At 35.6% G+C, this 19493-nt stretch overlaps 1 protein-coding gene across 1 annotated transcript in view; it reads left to right on the top strand.

The window, feature by feature from the left end:
* Nucleotides 1–18583, top strand: part of HCN1 (hyperpolarization activated cyclic nucleotide gated potassium channel 1) — a 454348-nt gene extending 435765 nt beyond the window's left edge. Inside the window, exons 7-8 of the mRNA XM_010378669.1 lie at nt 14336–14500; nt 17644–18583. Coding sequence (XP_010376971.1) covers nt 14336–14500; nt 17644–18533 — 1055 coding nt within the window. The 3' untranslated portion in view covers nt 18534–18583. The remainder of the gene's footprint in view (nt 1–14335; nt 14501–17643) is intronic.
* The last annotated feature ends 910 nt before the right edge of the window (nt 18584–19493 follow it).

Here is a 19493-nt window from a genome sequence, read left to right as displayed (position 1 = left end):
ACTTTTTTGCCTGCACATATGTATTAGTCTGTTCTTGCCTTGCTATAAGAAACTTCCTGAGACTGGGTAATTTATGAGGAAAAGAAATTTAATTGATTCAAAATTCTGATGGCTATACAGGAAGCAAGGCTGGGGAGGCCTCAGAAAACTTATAACATAGTGAAAGGTGAAGAGGAAATAGGCACATGCTATACATGGTGGAGCAGGAGAAAGAGAGAGAAGGGGGAAGTTATACACACAAGCAGAAGTCTTGAGTACTCACTCATTACCACAACAGCAAGGGGGAAATCCGCCCCCATGATCCAATTACCTCCCACCAGTCCCCTCCTTCAACACTGAGGATTACATTTCCCCATGAGATTTGGTTGGGGACACAGAGCCAAATCGTATCAACATACTAACAAAAATCTCCAACTGAATCAAACTTTATCTGTCATAAACAATTTGCACATGATACTATTTATTAACAATAATTTAAATTTTATTTTTCCTTTTTTTTGCATCTGAATCTAAATGCCACAGATTCTTCAGCAGAAATCTATTTTATCCTGGTTAATTAAACTGGTAAACCAACTGGAGTTACCTGACACTTGAATGGAAAAGTAAAATAGATGGAATTTTTGAATAGCATTTTTAATGTGTTTAAATAGCTATCTCTCATGAACAAGTGATTAGCATTTGTTTTACAATGTTCCAAAAAGATTATCCAAAAAAAGACTACATAATTAAAGCAAATGTCCCAAAGAGTTTATTTATAGATGCTTTGATATCTAAAACATAATTTTAAACTCCTGTTGTAAACATGATCCAAAATTGTACAAAGACACAAAGCACTAGCATGTTTGGCACCTTGGATTATTAGAGCAGGGTTTATGAAGATAGGAGGCCAAAAATATGTCCTCATGAGCACTCCTGTCAGTCCTTATTGTGGTACTTTCAGTGTGAGGAGTTTGCTATTGGCTTAGAGTAGATTGAGGCCAGGGAGATGAAGCTAAACATTTTACAATGCACGGGACAACTCCAGACACCAAAAAATTATCTGGCCCAAAATGTCAGTAGGGCTGAGGTTGAGAAACCCTAGTCTAGAAAGTCTCATTCAGTTTTATTTATTGGAACACAAGTGGAGAAATTAATAATAGTCAAATAGCATTCAGATCATTTCTCTTGGCATTTATTTTGTTTCTCTTCTGAGATTCTTTCAAGTCTTCCTTCATTCTCACTTGACCTCCAAAATTCCAGTTGTCTTTCATCTTTCTGTTTAGGAGTGTTTGCTAATGATAGTGATGATGATGCAAAATAGCAAATAAAGGTATAGCTTGATAAATCAATATTCTAGGACTAGAGTATTTTAGTTATATTTTGCTAGCGCTCAACAACAGCAAAATTTTTTGTTTTTAGTTGGTGCTCTAAAAATTGGCCAGTATCCCTTCTTGAAATACATGAGTAGAATTTTCTTGTCCTGATACAGTATTATAACAAATTGCATATATTTCATGTTTCAAAGCTTATTTTTAATTATTTTAAGTGTTATAGGTTCTAGAGGACATTTTTGTTTAGACTTCTCAGGAAAGTGAGGGAGTTGAGACATGACCTGCAGATAACTTCTTTACAAAATGTGTGCCTGCTTAAAAAATGTTAACACCAGCTAAATATTTGACAATGTTAAGAAATTACCATTAATTTTGGGGGTGTTATAGTGATATTATATTATTTTAAGAATATATTTTAGTGATTCATACTGAAATTTTATCTTTGAAATAATGTCTGCAATTTTTCTCAAAATAATTAGGTGGCAGTGTATGAGGTACCAGTGAAACAACCTATCAGTTGATGATCATTTAATCTGTGCAATGAACATATGAGAGTTTATTATGGTATTATGTTACACTATTTTACTAATTCATTAGACTTATACTGTACTAGTATTCTAGTAATATAGTATATTGTTATTTTATGTGTTTACAATTTTCTGCAATAAAAACATTAACAAAAATATAGGAAAAATATGCCTTTTTGTAGCTCTTATCTTTGTGGAAAGTCATTTATCATCCTTACCCTTCTCAAATATGGAAATAAAATATTGACTTTTTGAGTTTCTGGTTATGTGAGGCTTCTTTGAACATGGTTTCAATAGGATGTATCACACTTCAGTTAAGCTTTGAAACAATGAGTGGGTGTCTTTTCTCCTGAATGAAAGCCAGACCCCTTGCTGGGTGGATTTCCTGGTGTCCTTTTTATCTGTTGACCAAATGAGTCAGAGAAAATTTTTCAAATATAAAAGATAATATGTGGTTTGGATAAACGGTCAGACTGTTTGACCTAATTCCTCACTTCACTTTGCTTAAAATCACAAGCTAAATAGTGGCTTATACATCTTTAGTCCACTGATTTCTATTCTTTCTAGATTTTATTTGCATATTTGTAAGGAAAAAAATGTATGTAACCAAGGAGTATGCAAATATTTTTCTGTAAAAGTTCAGAAGTTCAGATAGTTAATATTTAGGCTTTGTAAGCCATATATGATTGTATACCCATCTTTCATTTTTACTTTTATTTTAACAAACATTTAAAAACATAAATCGATTTCTTAATTTTAAAAAAAGCAGTTCAATAAACCAATGTTTGGATTTGGCTATAGGACTCCAGATCTAACCCCTCTATTCAAAACAAGCCTCTTTTCCAAATTTAACTCATTCTGAATAAGATGTATAAGAAAAAACATTCTATAAAATATATTTTTCTTATCATCATCACTTTAATCTATATGCATTCTACCTTTAATGTATATGCATTCTACCTCTATCAATTAAGACATACTACTAACTAAAGTAACTACCCATGTGGATTAGTATTTCTTACCAACCCATACTTAAGCTTATACACTAACTTTTTAAATTCAAAACCTCAGTGGCATTTTTATGATTGTAGTTATTACCTTGAATTTGCTTATTAGTAGTCATATAGAATTATGTTTTTTGGAGTGGGAAAAAATCAACAGATATTTACCTCTGTTAGGATTGATTTATAAGTGTGAATGTTTTCTTGATTGGGCAGTGGTAATAGGATTGCTTTATTTGCCTAATAAATTTTTTCTGTTATCTTGCACAAAGATGGATTCCCATTTGTCCTCTATGAATACTTCAAATTCCTGAAAAGTAGAAAATGAAAACTCTATAGGTAGGGTATTAGTTTTCTACTTACGTCATTACCTCTCTGTGGCTACTCATATACTGAACTTGAAGAACTCATTGTAATCTATCAAGTGAAGGAAATAAAGGAAAAGGTAGAGGCTCTTAACAAAATGGACCGGTATGAACGTCAAGACCTGAAAGAGGTCACAAGTGGAGATGTGTATGAGTCAGGCACTCGGGGGGATGACACAAGTAACGATCAGATTAACTGATGATAGAGTGCGTTGTAAGGGAGCACAGTAAGAGATTTGTATGAGTCAGGCACTCAGGGGGATGACACAAGTAAGGATCAGATTAACTGATGATAGAGTGCATTGTAAGGGAGCACAGGAAGAAGCGAAGCACGGGAAATCATCTCAGGAGTATTAGAGGCAGACTTTATGGCAGGTGAGATTGTCCATCAGGAAACCACAGTGATGCCAGTGGCCCAACACCACTTTGGGGATTTATCATTCTCACAACTCATGCACTCTGACTCTTCTAGCTTATTCATTCTTTACTTTAAATCTCCCCAACAATAGGTATGATTAAGTCTATTAGTCACAGTCTGATTGAAGCATCCTCATCAAAAGAGTTCTCCAGCCAGATCATCAGATGGGCTGCTACCTGAGTTATAGATGACCATCTTTGGAGTAAGCATCAATCCTGGTTGAACCAGTTATCAGAGATTTTTAAAGTCACATGAGAAAAGCTTACCAATTTGTACAAAACACACACACACAAATACTGCTTTCGTTTTTTAACAAAGGAATAACTGGATTAATGTGAGAAAGAGTTTCATGAAATTAGATTTTTTTATTCAAAAGTTTTGCTTTATTTGTTCCCAAAACAACCTTTTATCTTATGTTCACTCCCAGGACAGACACAGCCTAGCGTTGTTTTTTTTTTGTTTTTTGTTTTTGTTTTTGTTTGTTTTTTGTTTTGTTTTGTTTTATGTTTAGGTTTAAAATTGTGGATGCCTCATCCCCTTTCAAGCTCTGTTGAAGTTTCATTTTACAGTGATTATTTAGAGAGACCACTTCTGTTCTCAGTGCTGCAGCTTTAGATCAATCAATTCCCCAAAATTATTATCAAAACTTCTTCACAATTCTTTACTGAAAACTTCCCTTCCAGTTCATTTGGCAAACTGATTGTAGATAAATATGCCTGCATCATAAAGCAAAAGATTTGAGAGAACAAACTTACCTGTTGGAGAAAGAGAGGCTGTCTTTCCCATTAATGGCAAGATACGTAGGAGCTAGGACTCTCCACTCTATTCCATATAAGTTAATTTCTTAAAATAGTATTTTACAAACAAAGTTTTTCTCCTGAAGAGCCCTGCAATAATAGTGTAGGTCAAGACTAACTTTCTTATCCATGGAAAAATATTCTCTATGCCTAACCAAATACTTATGATCCTGTCAAGCTGGTCTTCCTAAAATTTCATAAAAATTACCTTCCAAACCCTTCTCTGAACTATGTCATGATACTGTTTCATTCTAATGTCTTCTCTCCCCTCCTGTTCCTTTTCTCTTGTCCTCTTCATCCTCATTGTCTGTGTAGTTTCTACACTTTTTTGAAGTCTAACCAAGACCCTTCATGTCACCAGTGATGTACAGAATCACTCTATGATGAATGACATATTATTTGAATTTACATAAGGTCACTAGTAGGTTGTTTAGCCTTGGAATTAATGCTCACATCTTTTTTTGTATTATGCTTGAATTTATATTCTCAACACTTTCAGTCAGGATCAATGTCATATACTTATTTTGTATTCTCCACAGTTGCCTAAGGTGCAGGTTACAGGGAAAATGGTGGTTAACTTGAATTCATGTTATCTTTAATTTCCATTCCTTTTGTTTACCTTTTCCAACTTCTTCTAAATGAGGAACCCTTTTTTAATTATAAATCTGAAAGCTATATGAATTCATTACCCAAAAGAAGCTTATCAGTGGTAATACCTATCCCTTGTTAGAATTGCAGATTCTTTCATCCCACTCCAGACTTACTAAATCCTAACCTGTTTTGCAGTAAGACAACCCAGGTGTTTCTTAAACATATTAAAGTGTGACAAACACTGCACTAATGAATCCATTCCGAATGAACTGAATTAATTTTTGCATTAAACAAATAGAGGAAATTAGTGTTTAAATGTTTATTTTATCATGTGTGCATGTGGTGTGTGTGTGTGTGAGAGAGAGAGAGAGAGAGAGAGCATCAAGAGAAATATTTTGGAGACAAATAACCTTTTAGGCTGCAGTAGACTTGCCTCATAAATATCTTGTTAATATATTTCCTGTGGAGACTATTATTTCTGCCATATGTTTTTTTCATTTTGTAGAAGCATATTAAGCCACATAGGAAAACAGGGCTGTCAGGATACTACTTCAAAAACACATTGGAGGTACCTAAGAGCCAAAAATCATTTGAGGAATTTTTAAAAGCTGGCTGCATTTTAAAGGCATTTATAATTCAAGGTGTTTGATTAACTTTTGACGAGTTGAGTGTTGCTAGATTTAAAGATTGAAAGGAACAATTTGGAATGGTCTGGTGAATTTTTAAAGACAGAGAGAAGCAGAAAAATTGTGGTTTTACCCTTCTTAGCTTCGATATTTTTATGTTATTTTTGTTACAATCACAAAACAGAACCCCTTTAATCTGTTTATGTCACATGGGCTAACATGGGGCTACCCAGGTTTGCTTCCTACCCATGTAACATATCTGTAGTATCAGTAATATCCATTAGGTATTTTAACTTGCCAAAGACAGGTAGTACAAATATATATTCGATATAAGTTTACAAACAGTCTTATGTAAAACTGATTTTATGCAAACTGAAGGAGTTTATGATGGAAATGAAAGACAGATAAAGAAGAGGAAAGGGAGAGAAGTTAAGGAGTGGAGAGTGTAAACCTGAATTTCAAAAATTCACATATACAACAAAATAAAACAATCATGTTACAAACATGTTTATGATCAGTAGGAACCAGATGACAGCCTCATATTATAACTTCTGTCAATTGGAGCCAAAGCTTCAGAAAAAGATTTGCCTATTTGGAATATTGTGTTCAAATGTGAGCACCTTGTTTTATGAAGAATATTTTTAATCTGATGTAAGCCATTTTCAGTTATTGATTGATTTACTTATTCCTTTTTTTTTTTTTTTTTTTTTTTTTTCGGAGACAAAGTCTCACTCCATCACCCAGGCTATAGCACAGTGGTGTGATCTTGGCTCACTGCAACCTCCTTATCCTGGGTTCAAACGATTCTCCTGCCTCAGCCTCCCATGTAGCTAGAATTTCAGGTGCCTGCCAACATACTCACTAATTTTTTGTATTTTTAGTAGAGACAGGGTTTCACCATGTTGACCAGGCTGGTCTTAAACTCCTGACCTCAAGTGATCTGCCCACCTCGGCCTCCCAACATTCCATATTTCTTGAACCAAATAATATATGAGAATGTTTGGTAAGTGATGACATTGCAAATGCAATCATTGCACTTCCTTTTAAAGACCTTATAGTTTAGTATAAAGAATATAAACAAGTAAGTCGAATAATGTGTTGTAGGAACTAAGACTCAACATGATCAAGATACAGAGGAAGCACAAAGATAAATTCTCCCTGGGACAATTAAGAAAGAGTATTAGTGGATGTGAAACTGTCTTCCTCAAGACACAGTCTAAGGAATTTGTATGATTAGTTTATGAACAAATTGTTTACAAGAGGGTGAAAGATGATAGTTATATATCACAAATTTGGAGAGCTACTTGATGTATGAAGCATTACTTTTATTTGCTTCTAGCAGGTACCATCAAAATCATAAGGAAAAATTATGAGAAGAAAATGAAATGGGGAAAAAGGAAGGAAACTAATGTTTTACGAGTGCCCACAATGTGCCAGGCTTGTGGTGGGCTCTTTATAGGCACTGTTTTAGTTAACCACATAACAGCTTTGTCAACAAATAACTTTGCTAACACGTAGCTTGTCTGAGGAGTTGCTACTAGGTCAACATTCAGAGGCCCAGGTGATCACTCTAATTTTTATGTTTTAAGAGAGAAGATTTGCTCCAACTTGGAGCTAAGATTTGACAAAGCAATAACTTTATTTGATCTAAATAACCATAAATAGCACGGCATGAGTAGTAGAAGAGGACACAAATAATTGTGCAGTTAGGAATGTATCTGTGTGATTTGAAATGAGCAGTTATACCTTTAGTAAAATGAAAAATTGGGTATTCTGGTTATTAGAACATATCTATACATGAATAATACCTTCTTTATAATATCTATATTTAGAAATGTATTGTATTCAATATCTGTTTCAGAAGATTGTACAAAATGTGAAATGCATTAAAATACTATACTAAAAAAATCAATTTTAATACTAAAAAATTTGCATCTATTTAATGTTCTATCCTAGTCTAAACTTCTTTTGATTTCTATTAAAATCTATTTGATACCCAGAGTACTTCTACCAGTCAAACATGATATGCAAAATGATTTAAGCCAGATGTTATCATCTCCTATGCCATACAGAGGCAGGGTTTTACTAGTTCACTAGTATAAATACAGAAAGTCTACAAAGACAAAAAGAAACAAAAAAGTGATATTTTCTCCTGCACATTATTATGAAACACTGAATTAGAAATCTAAATAATTTATGGGAAATTAGTATTTTGATGCACAGCAGAGAATTACATTTATTTCATGGTATCAGTTACTAAAGAAGGAAGCAGCTTTTGTTTAGGTTACTATGAGAAGCTAAGTACAGTTTTGCCCATAAATTCTAGAAGCTCAGGTTAAGCACATTACTTTAGACATTTCTGTCATGAGTTCCTGATTAGCTCTGTGTCACTGCAATGTCAAGTTCAGTTTTAGAGGTCAGGAAAATATTTCTGAGTTACAAAATGTTTGAAGCCATTTGCCCTACATTATACAAATGACTGTTTATATAGGTGACAGTAATGTCAGGTGGACTTACATGTTTATAATCAGGGCTAGCTAATGTCAGCAAAAATAGCATTGAGAAGTTGATGTATCTCATACCCTAAGGATTATTAAAGGTATACAATTAATGTGCTAGGCCAAATTGAAATTGGAAACAGAGTTGTCTATGTTCCTATGACAGGATGCATTACCAATAGTTTTCATCTTAACTAGGTGAAATAACTACTTAGCCATTCATAAATGCCCTATAAAGAAAACTAGGAAAATTCTACCAAATTAAAATTAATATTCTAAGTCCCCATTACTTTTACAATTTATTATAACCCAAGTAAATTTGCACCAAGATTCTTAAAACATTTATTACACTACTAGGAAGTTCTTAGTTGAGCTCTCAGAGAGTATACAAACAAGAAAAAAGCAGAAAGGCTGGAACAGACAGATTCTAGAAAGTATGCCAAGACAATCTTTAAAAAGCTTGTATCTGTAAACTGCACTCAATTTGTTCTTTGGGAGTCCAATTTTATTTTATTTTGTATTTAACTTTATTTGCTTCATGAAATCAACATGGGTAAGTTAATTTCTGCCTGATGAGTAAAGGCATGTCTACATTGAAAAAAAATGACCAAATCTTCTAAGTAATTTTCTTTATTATAAACATTGCACAAAACCTTAGAGATATATTATGTTCCTAAAAGAAGGTACATAAAATATTTGGCAAGTTCTATTACCATGGGAAGATGCCGAGCAGGGGAACCAATATTATATCATCCAAAACTTAAGAAGATAACTTAGTGTGGGTTTTACCTTTATTCACTGTAATTGATGTATGCATAAGCATTTTTAAATCATTTTGCCTGGGCTGGAAACTCAATGTAGCAGGCACTATGAGGGATATTATAAGGTAACTGTACCGTTTCTGTCTTTAACATGTCTTAAACCAGCTAGAGTGATAAACCCATTATTTAGGAAATAGAAATTCAGTAGAATAAAATAAAATGAAATAGTGATAAACTAATACATACATAATTTCTAAGGTACCTACGATAGTATGAGCTACAGATAACTAATTTTTTTTTCTCTATGTCCTTTATTTAAACACTACCCATCCCCACCAAAGACACACATACACACAGACATGGCAAATACACAAAACCTCTGTAACACCTAACAAAGGGCTGTGTTTACTCAATAAGTGGATTTTCAAAATGATACTGTATCAAGAGAAAATTGTTTCACAGAGAAGCACCTGCTCTATGCATACTGAATCTGGACATTCAATTCATGAAATCTAAGCTTCTATGATAAGAAAGTTTACTCTTTTTTCATTGCTAAGGGTGTGCCATTTCTTAATTCTGTTATTCATACTAGAAACAGAGTATAGAGGCTTTAAAAGAAGAGATTATTTTAAGTGCTTTTCATACTTCCCAATGGCTATTTCTCCTCTCATGAATAACCTTCAGTTGTTCTTTTTCTCACTAAGAAATTATTGAGGACATGCAGCAAGGTAATGGCTGATGAGTTTTGACTTGGTAATGAACAAAGTTGTTTATATAACTTTTGAAGGCACTTTGTTGTGCAAGTCTATATTTAGCTCGTAGTTTCTCCATAGGGGAATATGTCACATTAAGTACAAAGGGAATTTTTGTAGGTGATTAAATCATTTATTTCATCAAGCATGTTGCTATTTGATTCAATTATTCAAGTCAGCTAACTTTAAGCACCTACTATCTATCCTGTAGGCACTGGAGATACAAAGATTAATGAGACTTTAGAGAAAAAATGTTGAATGAAGTCTAAGTTAGTTACAGAGTTAAGGACAACAAAACTCTAGAGACATAACTGAGTTTTACATTTCACTGATAAATAAAGTCCACAGAATATAAATATGTGTCTAATTCTCACAAACAAGAGCAAGTTGACTGAGACTAACACAGGATTCTAAATCCCCAGGTCAATACTACACCAAAAAAAGAATCCCTAAAATAGCCCAAGCAACTCGGTGTGTGTGTGTGTGTGTGTGTGTGTGTGTGTGTGTGTGTATGTATGTGTATACCTGAATCAGCAGGAAACCAAACATTACTGCTACAGACAATGCCCCAAATAGCACTCTATCTCATTTACTTGCAAGAAAGACCAAATTGGAATATCAGTGTTGATCCCACAAACTACAAAAGGTAAAATAAGAACATTATCTTTTTAAGCAAAATGTAATGAAGAGGTAAGATTTGCTGAGCAATATAGAAAACCTTTGGGTTAAGAGCTCATAACACACATACACATTTCTTCATGTAGACTTTAAACAGTATTTTAAAAGCATCCTCCTTGAATAATTTGTTTTCTTACCAATGGTAATATTTAACTGATTCAAGCCATGATTACTTAGTAATGCGTACCTATAATGTGTAACATATGCTACATATGTTATATATTCATTATATGAGATCATCAGATGACAGGGGCCAGAAAATAATTTGTAAATAATGGTTTAGAAAAAATATGAATAAACTTATATCTATGCTCCAATAAATCTATTTTTAACATATCTCTAAAATGACTGTATACTCAGAATAGCTATATTCTTATTTCTAATTTTTAAACTTGTTTTTAAAAACTAAAAATAGTATATAAACACATGCCCTTTGTAAAAATAAATCCAAATAATTTCTAAGCATAAGACAAATACATTTCTTATTTAAGATGATTCCCAGGACATACCTTTATCTCTTCCTGCTACAGAGACCCAATTAATAATAGTAAAAGAATAAAATACAAACTCAACCACAAAGTAACCTGATGCATGAATTCGTATTTGGGAGCAACCAGGAGATGAGACAGAGGGACATGTTTCTAGAAGACAGAAAATAGATATGAGTGAAGTGCCAGATAACATGGGTTCTGTAGCCAGCAACCATGGCCCTTTCTTGTTCATAAAATCTTGTATGGCTGGCATCATATACTACTTCAGGGATTAAACCAGTATTTACCTAATTCACTGACTAACAGTAGTTACCTTATTCCGATTTACCAAATATTCAGTTTTAAATCCTTTCTTGCAGCTAAGGCTGGCCACGTGATGCAGTTCTGATAATAAAATGCTAGAGAAAGTAAGTTAGAGAACTGTAGCACAACTTTTGCCTTCACCATAAAAAGAAAGAAATATATGAAGAAAGTCTTTTGCTGTCTCCCTACTTTGGATGCTGTCATGTGAGTATATGAATGTGTGTAGTTATTGCCATCAACTTGTGATCATGAGAAGAAGACCAAAGAAAACAAAGTATTGCGGGCACAGTGCCTTGGCATCACTGAAGTGCTGAACAAATGCTGGCCTTGCCTACTCCCTAATTTTGTTTTGTAATATAATGACATCAATGTATTGGATAAACCAATGCTATTCAGGTATTTTGTAGTCTGCAGTTAAATGTATGCTGGTGGTTACTGATGAACCTTGAAGGGAAAGCAGAGGGAACGTGGAGTATATGTACACAAAACAGGAGACAAGGAAACAGCAGGTATCCTGGAAGAATACTAAACAGGCTCTTAGTTAAGAAACAACAGGACCACAGAAGACAGAACAGAAAGTGGGTGACTTATGCTGATGGTAGGTATGAGACATCCCTCCCTCCATGTTGCAGAATAGTCTGTAGCCAACCATGTATCTGAGGATGGCAGAGGGAAATGTCAGTGGTTCTTTTATAAGGCAATTGAATGAGAGGGAGAACCAGGACAGTTAAGAGAGATGTCAGTGGCCTAAAGTAAAGCCCTCCTCATTCTGGTATTTAGAGAAATATGAGGACAAGCTCCCCACCTATTTACCCTAAAGAAAAACTTTAAATTAACAAATTCTGCAACATTACCAGAGTTTCTTGTCTTTAAATGTGATCGGACATCAATAGATTACCTAAAGAAAACATTCAACGCACCAGAGAAAGACTTAGAAAAAGAGATAAAACGATGATTCCACAGTAAAGAGTTCAGAAAAGAGAAAATAAATTCAAATAAAAATTTAATAAGTATAAAGATAAAAAATAAAAACAAAACTAATTTTTCTTTTCACTTTGTATAGCTGTAATATGACGTATTTTACACATATAATTCATTAAAGCGTACAATTCAAGTATCTTTAAGTAAATTTACCAAGTATGAAACCATCGCCACAAATCAGGTTTCAGAATATTTTCATCACCCAGATAAGGTTCCTGTGCCCACTTACTGTTAATTCCCTTTTCCATATTTTGCCTCAGGCAACCACTAACCTGTTATCTGTCTCTGCAGATTTGTATTTTCTGGATATTTTACATAAATGGAATCACACAGTGTATGGCTTCTCATGTCTTACTTCTTTCATTTAACATTCTACACAAGATTTGAAACTGACACTTAGATTTGTTTGCCATAATATGGCAATCGTAAATTATAATAATATGGCATTAGTACTTTAGGAATTTAATTTTGGAGTAGTATTCAAAGTGCTTCTTTTAATTACCTTGTTTATATTATAGTAGCAGGTAAATTTCATGGTATGGTAATTTGCTTTAAAATTGACCAAAATAGATTTGTTTTCCTACGCAAACACACACACACACACACATTCAGGCACAAAAATATGCAAACATGCAGACTCCACAATATTTTTCAGCAGGTTTACAACATTACAATCTCGACATGAATGACAGCAGACAGCATAATTGATGGCTTAGGTGACATTTCCTAAAATGCTCTCTATCTTCCCAGACTGGTTCACATGCCATTCTCTAGTATTCTCGGAGTTTGCAAATATGTGACATTGTTCTTACCAGATTGTATTCAAATGAACTCTGCATTAAGATAATGCCTCTGTTTACTATCAGAATGTCATATAAAAGTAGATATGTTTGATTCATATTTTCAGTTCTAGCATCAATCAAGTACATAGTGTCTACAGCATGATTTATTCACAATGTTTGTCAACATAAATAGGACTTCTTTAAATTAGCTCAAGAATGTGAATTTAGACATTTAATATTATATTTACTGTATTTCCTTTTGTTAGGTGACTGTAAATTGTAGAAATACTTCTATCGTTTCTTTTTTCAAATTTGTTATTTTGAAGCTAAATGTTTAAATTATTTCCAAATTAAAAATAATCAAAGCCTACGGTAGTTCAAATCATAATTTTTGGAAAACAAAATGGAAAATTATCTCTATAGCTATATAGCTTCAGCTAGCCAATAATGAAATCCAAATTTGCAAATGTTTGTTTACCATATTTTGGAAATCTAAATTTCAGTAAGGGATTATCCTTAAAAGTCATTTAAATAGAGAGTCCTTCTGTACATGTGGAATATCATTTTCTTCATACTGATCTCATTGGGAATATACAAACTACATTAGACATGCCTATAATATATCTAAACTTCTGGTCTAGCTTTGTTTGATCATAGGACTTTGTAAGCCAATATTTGGACTCATTTTGGCTTCTGTCTAGACTATACCGTCTGTTTTCTGCCTTCCAGAATTCATAAAATCTTCTTTCTAATCATCACCCCTTTCTTTTTTCAACTCCTTTGTGGATGGTTTATTCCATTTTCTGCATCTCTTTTGTTTCTTTTTTATTTCTTATTTCAGAGAATTGTAGTGGGAAGGATAAGGTATACTGTGTTTCAGCCTTCCATTTAAACCAAAAGTCTCAAGTGTTTTTTTGCTTTGTTTTGTTTTTTATTTTGTTTTGTTTTTTGTTTGTTTGTTTGTTTTGAGATGGAGTCTCTGTCACCAGGCTGGAGTGTAGTGGTGCAATCTCAGCTCCCTGCAACCTCTGCCTCCTGGGTCCAAGCGATTCTCCCACCTCAGCCTCCCTAGTAACTGGGACTACAGGCGCCTGCCACCACACCCAGCTAATTTTTGTATTTTTAGTAGAGACAGGGTTTCACCATATTAGCTAGAATGGTCTCGATCTCTTGACCTGGTGATTCACCCACCTCGGCCTCCCAAAGTGCTAGGATTACAGGTGTGAGCCACCACAGCCGGCTGTCTCAACTTTTTTAAAAAAAGAACATTATTTTAAGATTGAGTGTTGTCAGTTGGATACTTTTAATTGTCAGAAGGAATTTGCTGATATAATAGAAAATGCTGCTAATAATTGTTTTTTCACACCATGAGACTTGTCTTAAGTTGTGGGAAGCCTTAATGGCTTTTAAAAGAAAATGATCAAACGAGTCATTCTTCTTTGTTGTTTTTATAGAGATTTGCCTGCTGACCAAAGGACGTCGTACTGCCAGTGTTCGAGCTGACACATATTGTCGTCTTTACTCACTTTCTGTGGACAATTTCAACGAGGTCCTGGAGGAATATCCAATGATGAGGAGAGCCTTTGAGACAGTTGCCATTGACCGACTAGATCGAATAGGTACTCTAGTTTTCTAACTTCTTTATATAAAATTTAGTTTTAATCTCATGGCATAATATAGGTTTGCAATTGTAAGTCCCAAATGCGGCCAGGAGTGGTGACTCATACCTGTAATGACATCACTTTGGGAGGCCGAGGCAGGTGGATCATTTGAGGTCAGGAGTTCGAGACCAGCCTGGCCAACATGGGGAAACCCTGTGTCTACTAAAAATACAAAAATTAACCGGGTGTGGTGGCGTGCGCGTGTAATCCCAGTCACTCAGGAGGCTGAGGCAGAATTGCTTGAGCCTGGAAGGTGGAGGTTGCCGTGAACCAAGATGGTACCACTGCACTCCTGTCTGGGAGAGAGAGTGAAATCTTGTCTCAGAAAAAAGAAAAAAAGAGTCCAACATGCCAGTTTATAGCTTGCTTGCTAATTTGTGTAGAAATAGCAATTAGCTGTAGCCATATTTCTTGAGAGATCTGGGTCCCTATCTATCTCTTCTAAGTATTCTAGGTTTATTTATTAATGTCTATTTTTGCTAGCTAAACAAACTGATTTCCCGACTGAAGCCAAAACAATTTGAAACTTCAGGTAAAAAGCAATGATAAAAATTCTAGATAGCATTGAAATAGAACTAAAAATATGATAATATGAGTCTATATTGCAAACTAAGTTTTATCACTTTTTTTGTATTTTGGGGTCAACTTTACGTTTTATCTTTATATTAGGAATTGAAAATTTGCACATTTAAATTAGTCTCAGCAGAGACATAGTAAAATGTTTGTAACACAGGCTCAAGCAGAAAAAAAAAAGCCTTGATAGAAATGCCCTACATAGATGCTTTACCTCGCAAACATCAACATATTTTAAAGTCTTTTCTGCTACCATATATATATATATATATATATATATATATATATATATGCTATTATATATATATATATAAAATATACTTCCAGCTAATATTTTGTATTTTTAGTAGAGATGGGATTTCACCATGTTGGCCAGGATGGTCTTGATCTCCTGACCTCATCATCCATCCGTCTCAGCCTCCCAAAGTTCTGGGATTACAGACATGAGCCACCCCAGCCTGCAGTTAATTTTTATAACAATATTTACATGAAATTGTTTGTAATCAATACTAGCGAAGTAATTTCTAATAAGCACTAAAAAATTGAATTTTTGATCTTTATAAAATTGTAAGAGTGTATTAAAAGTTACATTATTTTTCCCAAGGTTAAAGATACTTAGATTAAGATATTTTGACTAATCACGTAATCAGAAAGAAACATTATGCTTCTCGGTTTTGTGGCCATTGCATATAGATGTATGCTGCAGTTAGTTAAGCAAATATGCTAAATAGTATTTATGTTTATTACTAATGTAGGAGGTTTTGTTCTTTGGGAAATTAGGACAGTATGTAAGTAGGGAGAGGTAACTATTTATTCTGGCAGTCATTTAAAATGATTGCATTCCCAGCAGTCAATGAAATTACAACATATATTTATTTTCAAAAATATACTTTGTTACTTTTAATGTGTTAATTTATTTAGCAGTATTGCAAATTGATTCACTTTTCAGTTACCATATTCACTTGGGTATTAGTGTATCAGTGATGCCATAGAAAAGTCACACTTTCCCCTTCTTTCACCAATCTACTATTGATTGTAATCATTATTATGCCAGAGACTGTCTAGTATTGCAAACCACTCAGAAGGTGATGGCAGGAAGAGCTAAAATGTATTGAGGTATTAGAGGGAGCCTGCAATACACTTGGTCCTCACAACAACCATTCAGAAGAGGAAAGATCATAAAGTCGGTCTCAATCTTGGCTGCATTTAAGAATTCCCTGGGGAGGCCAGGCGCGTTGGCTCACGCCTGTAATCTCAGCACTTTGGGAGCACAAGGCGGGTGGATCACAAGGTCATGAGATCGAGACCATCCTGGCTAACAAGGTGAAACCCCATCTCTATTAAAAATACAAAAAATTAGCGGGGCATGATGGCGGACGCCTGTAGTCCCAGCTACTCAGGAGGTTGAGGCAGGAGAATGGTGTGAACCCGGGAGGCGGAGCTTGCAGTGAGCGGAGATCGTGCCACTGCAACTCCAGTCTGGGCAACAGAGCGAGACTCCGTCTCAAAAATAAAAAAAAATAAATAAAATAAATAAAATTTTTTAAATAAAAAAAAATTAAAAAAAAAAAAAAAGAATTCCCTGGGGAAATTTGCTTTTAAACTACTGAAATCCAGAGCCCATGTCTGATTATTTAGATTTAATTGGTAGGGAACAAGCGGATGTTAGTGTTTTTTAAAGCTCCAGAGATAAGAAAAATATCCAGCTAGGACTGAGAAGGACTGGTGTAGGATCCTGGGTCGAAAGCAAAGGCGGCCCTGATACAGTCCGCCTCAGATTTGCATTTGGGAATCACCTGCGGATCTTAGTAAAATGCAGCATCTGATTCAGCGAGTGGAGTCAGGCCCAGGAGGCTGAGTTTCTAGCAAGCACCCAGATGAGACAGAGGCAGTTGGTTCATTTTCCATTGCAAGGATGTGCTATCACTTTTTTGTGCCTATGGTCTTTCTCAGCCCTGTTAACCTGCCAACCATGTTTTCTTTGTTTTCTTGGGCACTGTTCTTATTCTTCTCATGTCCTGATATCCTTTCAGGTAAAATGAGATTATGAACACACCTATCTGACAGGGTTGCAGGTTACATAAAATCATCTACCTAAGGTCTTTTGTAGAGTGTCTATCACACAGTAAGTGTTGAAATGTTCTCGCTTATATCTCCATGGTCCTTTCTTGAAAAAGTAACTTTAAAATCAAACTTTGATTCCAAGCCCATCTTATTCCAAAAGCCCTTTCTTCCCCCATTCTTCAAGGTGGCCCTCATATTAAATATCTCCGTGTCTTCTGTAAAGTGGCTCTTCGCCATATTACAGGCCGTTCAACTTGAGTAGAAGGTTAGAGTTCCCAGAGAAATACAGGAAGTGTGAAAGGTAGGAACCACATTGGTATTTGGTGTGTAAAGGTGAGTGACTGGCTTTTTAAACCTCTCCTGCGAAGCACAGCTATACTTTTGTTTTCAGGAGCCACTCTTACTTGGCATTGTCTTCAGTCATTGGTAGGCTTTCTAAGTTCCTATCTTTCTTTTGCTGACAGGAAAGAAAAATTCAATTCTTCTGCAAAAGTTCCAGAAGGATCTGAACACTGGTGTTTTCAACAATCAGGAGAACGAAATCCTCAAGCAGATTGTGAAACATGACAGGGAGATGGTGCAGGCAATCGCTCCCATCAGTTATCCTCAAATGACAACCCTGAATTCCACATCGTCAACTACGACCCCGACCTCCCGCATGAGGACACAATCTCCACCGGTATACACAGCGACCAGCCTGTCTCACAGCAACCTGCATTCCCCCAGTCCCAGCACACAGACCCCCCAGCCATCAGCCATCCTTTCACCCTGCTCCTACACCACCGCGGTCTGCAGCCCTCCTGTACAGAGCCCTCTGACCGCTCGAACTTTCCACTATGCCTCCCCCACCGCCTCCCAGCTGTCACTCATGCAACAGCAGCCTCAGCAGCAGGTACAGCAGTCCCAGCCGCCGCAGACTCAGCCACAGCAGCTGTCCCCGCAGCCACAGACACCTGGCAGCTCCACGCCGAAAAACGAAGTGCACAAGAGCACGCAGGCGCTTCACAACACCAACCTGACCCGGGAAGTCAGGCCCCTCTCCGCCTCTCAGCCCTCGCTGCCCCATGAGGTGTCCACTCTGATTTCTAAACCTCATCCCACTGTGGGCGAGTCCCTGGCCTCCATCCCTCAACCCGTGACGGCGGTCCCCGGAACGGGCCTTCAGGCAGGGGGCAGGAGCACTGTCCCGCAGCGCGTCACCCTCTTCCGACAGATGTCGTCGGGAGCCATCCCCCCCAACCGAGGAGTCCCTCCAGCACCCCCTCCACCAGCAGCTGCTCTTCCGAGAGAGTCTTCCTCAGTCTTAAACACAGACCCAGACGCAGAAAAGCCACGATTTGCTTCAAATTTATGATCCCTGCTGATTGTCAAAGCAGAAAGAAATACTCTCATAAACTGAGACTATACTCAGATCTTATTTTATTCTATCTCCTGATAGATCCCTCTAGCCTACTATGAAGAGATATTTTAGACAGCTCTGGCCTACACATGAAATGTAAAATATATATACATATACTATAAAATATATATCTAAATTCTCAAGAGAGGGTCAAAAGACCTGTTTAGCATTCAGTGTTATATGTCTTCCTTTCTTTAAATCATTAGAGGATTTAAAATGTTGTTGTAAGATTATTTATTTCTAACCTACTTTTACTTAAGTCCTTTGATATGTATATTTCTCTATTTTATGAAGAGTTCTTGGATTCAATGGAAACAAAACTGATTTTAAAAAAGGCAACTCAAATGAGCTAGCAAATAGCACCAATCAAAACTTTCTTTCATTAGCTGTGACTGTGCATCTAAATTGTTAATCATGAATCATAAAGAATTAAATAACAAATCCCATTTTATAGATCTAAATTGTATTTCGGTGCTTTCAATTTCGAATTAGGTTAAAGACTGCACTACTTGCTTGGCCACTGTAGGAGACTAGCATTGCCACTGTTAAGAATATCACTAACCTCCTACTTCGGAGGCTGAGGCAGGAGAATGGCTTGAACCCAGGAGGTGGAGCTTGCAGTGAGCCAAGATAGCGCCACTGCACTCGAGCCTGGGCGACAGAGCGAGACTCCGTCTCAAAAAAAAAAAAAAAAAAAAAAGAAAGAAAGAAAGAAAAAGAAAAGAATATCACTAACCTCAAACATGTTCATTGATCTTTCGGAAAGCTGAGGGAAAATTAATATTTGTCTTCATGTGTTATCGGACTTTTACCAAGACTCGATCAATGTTAGTTGTAAATAACTTTTTCAACCCAAATAAAAATAGCTATTCTGTGTTGTATGAAGGTAAAAGTCATTGTTTAAGAATTTATTTT

This window comes from Rhinopithecus roxellana, chromosome 3 (genome assembly GCF_007565055.1).
Source record: "Rhinopithecus roxellana isolate Shanxi Qingling chromosome 3, ASM756505v1, whole genome shotgun sequence".
In the NCBI taxonomy this organism is placed as follows: domain Eukaryota; kingdom Metazoa; phylum Chordata; class Mammalia; order Primates; family Cercopithecidae; genus Rhinopithecus; species Rhinopithecus roxellana.
This window is presented reverse-complemented; position numbering and strand designations above follow the sequence as displayed.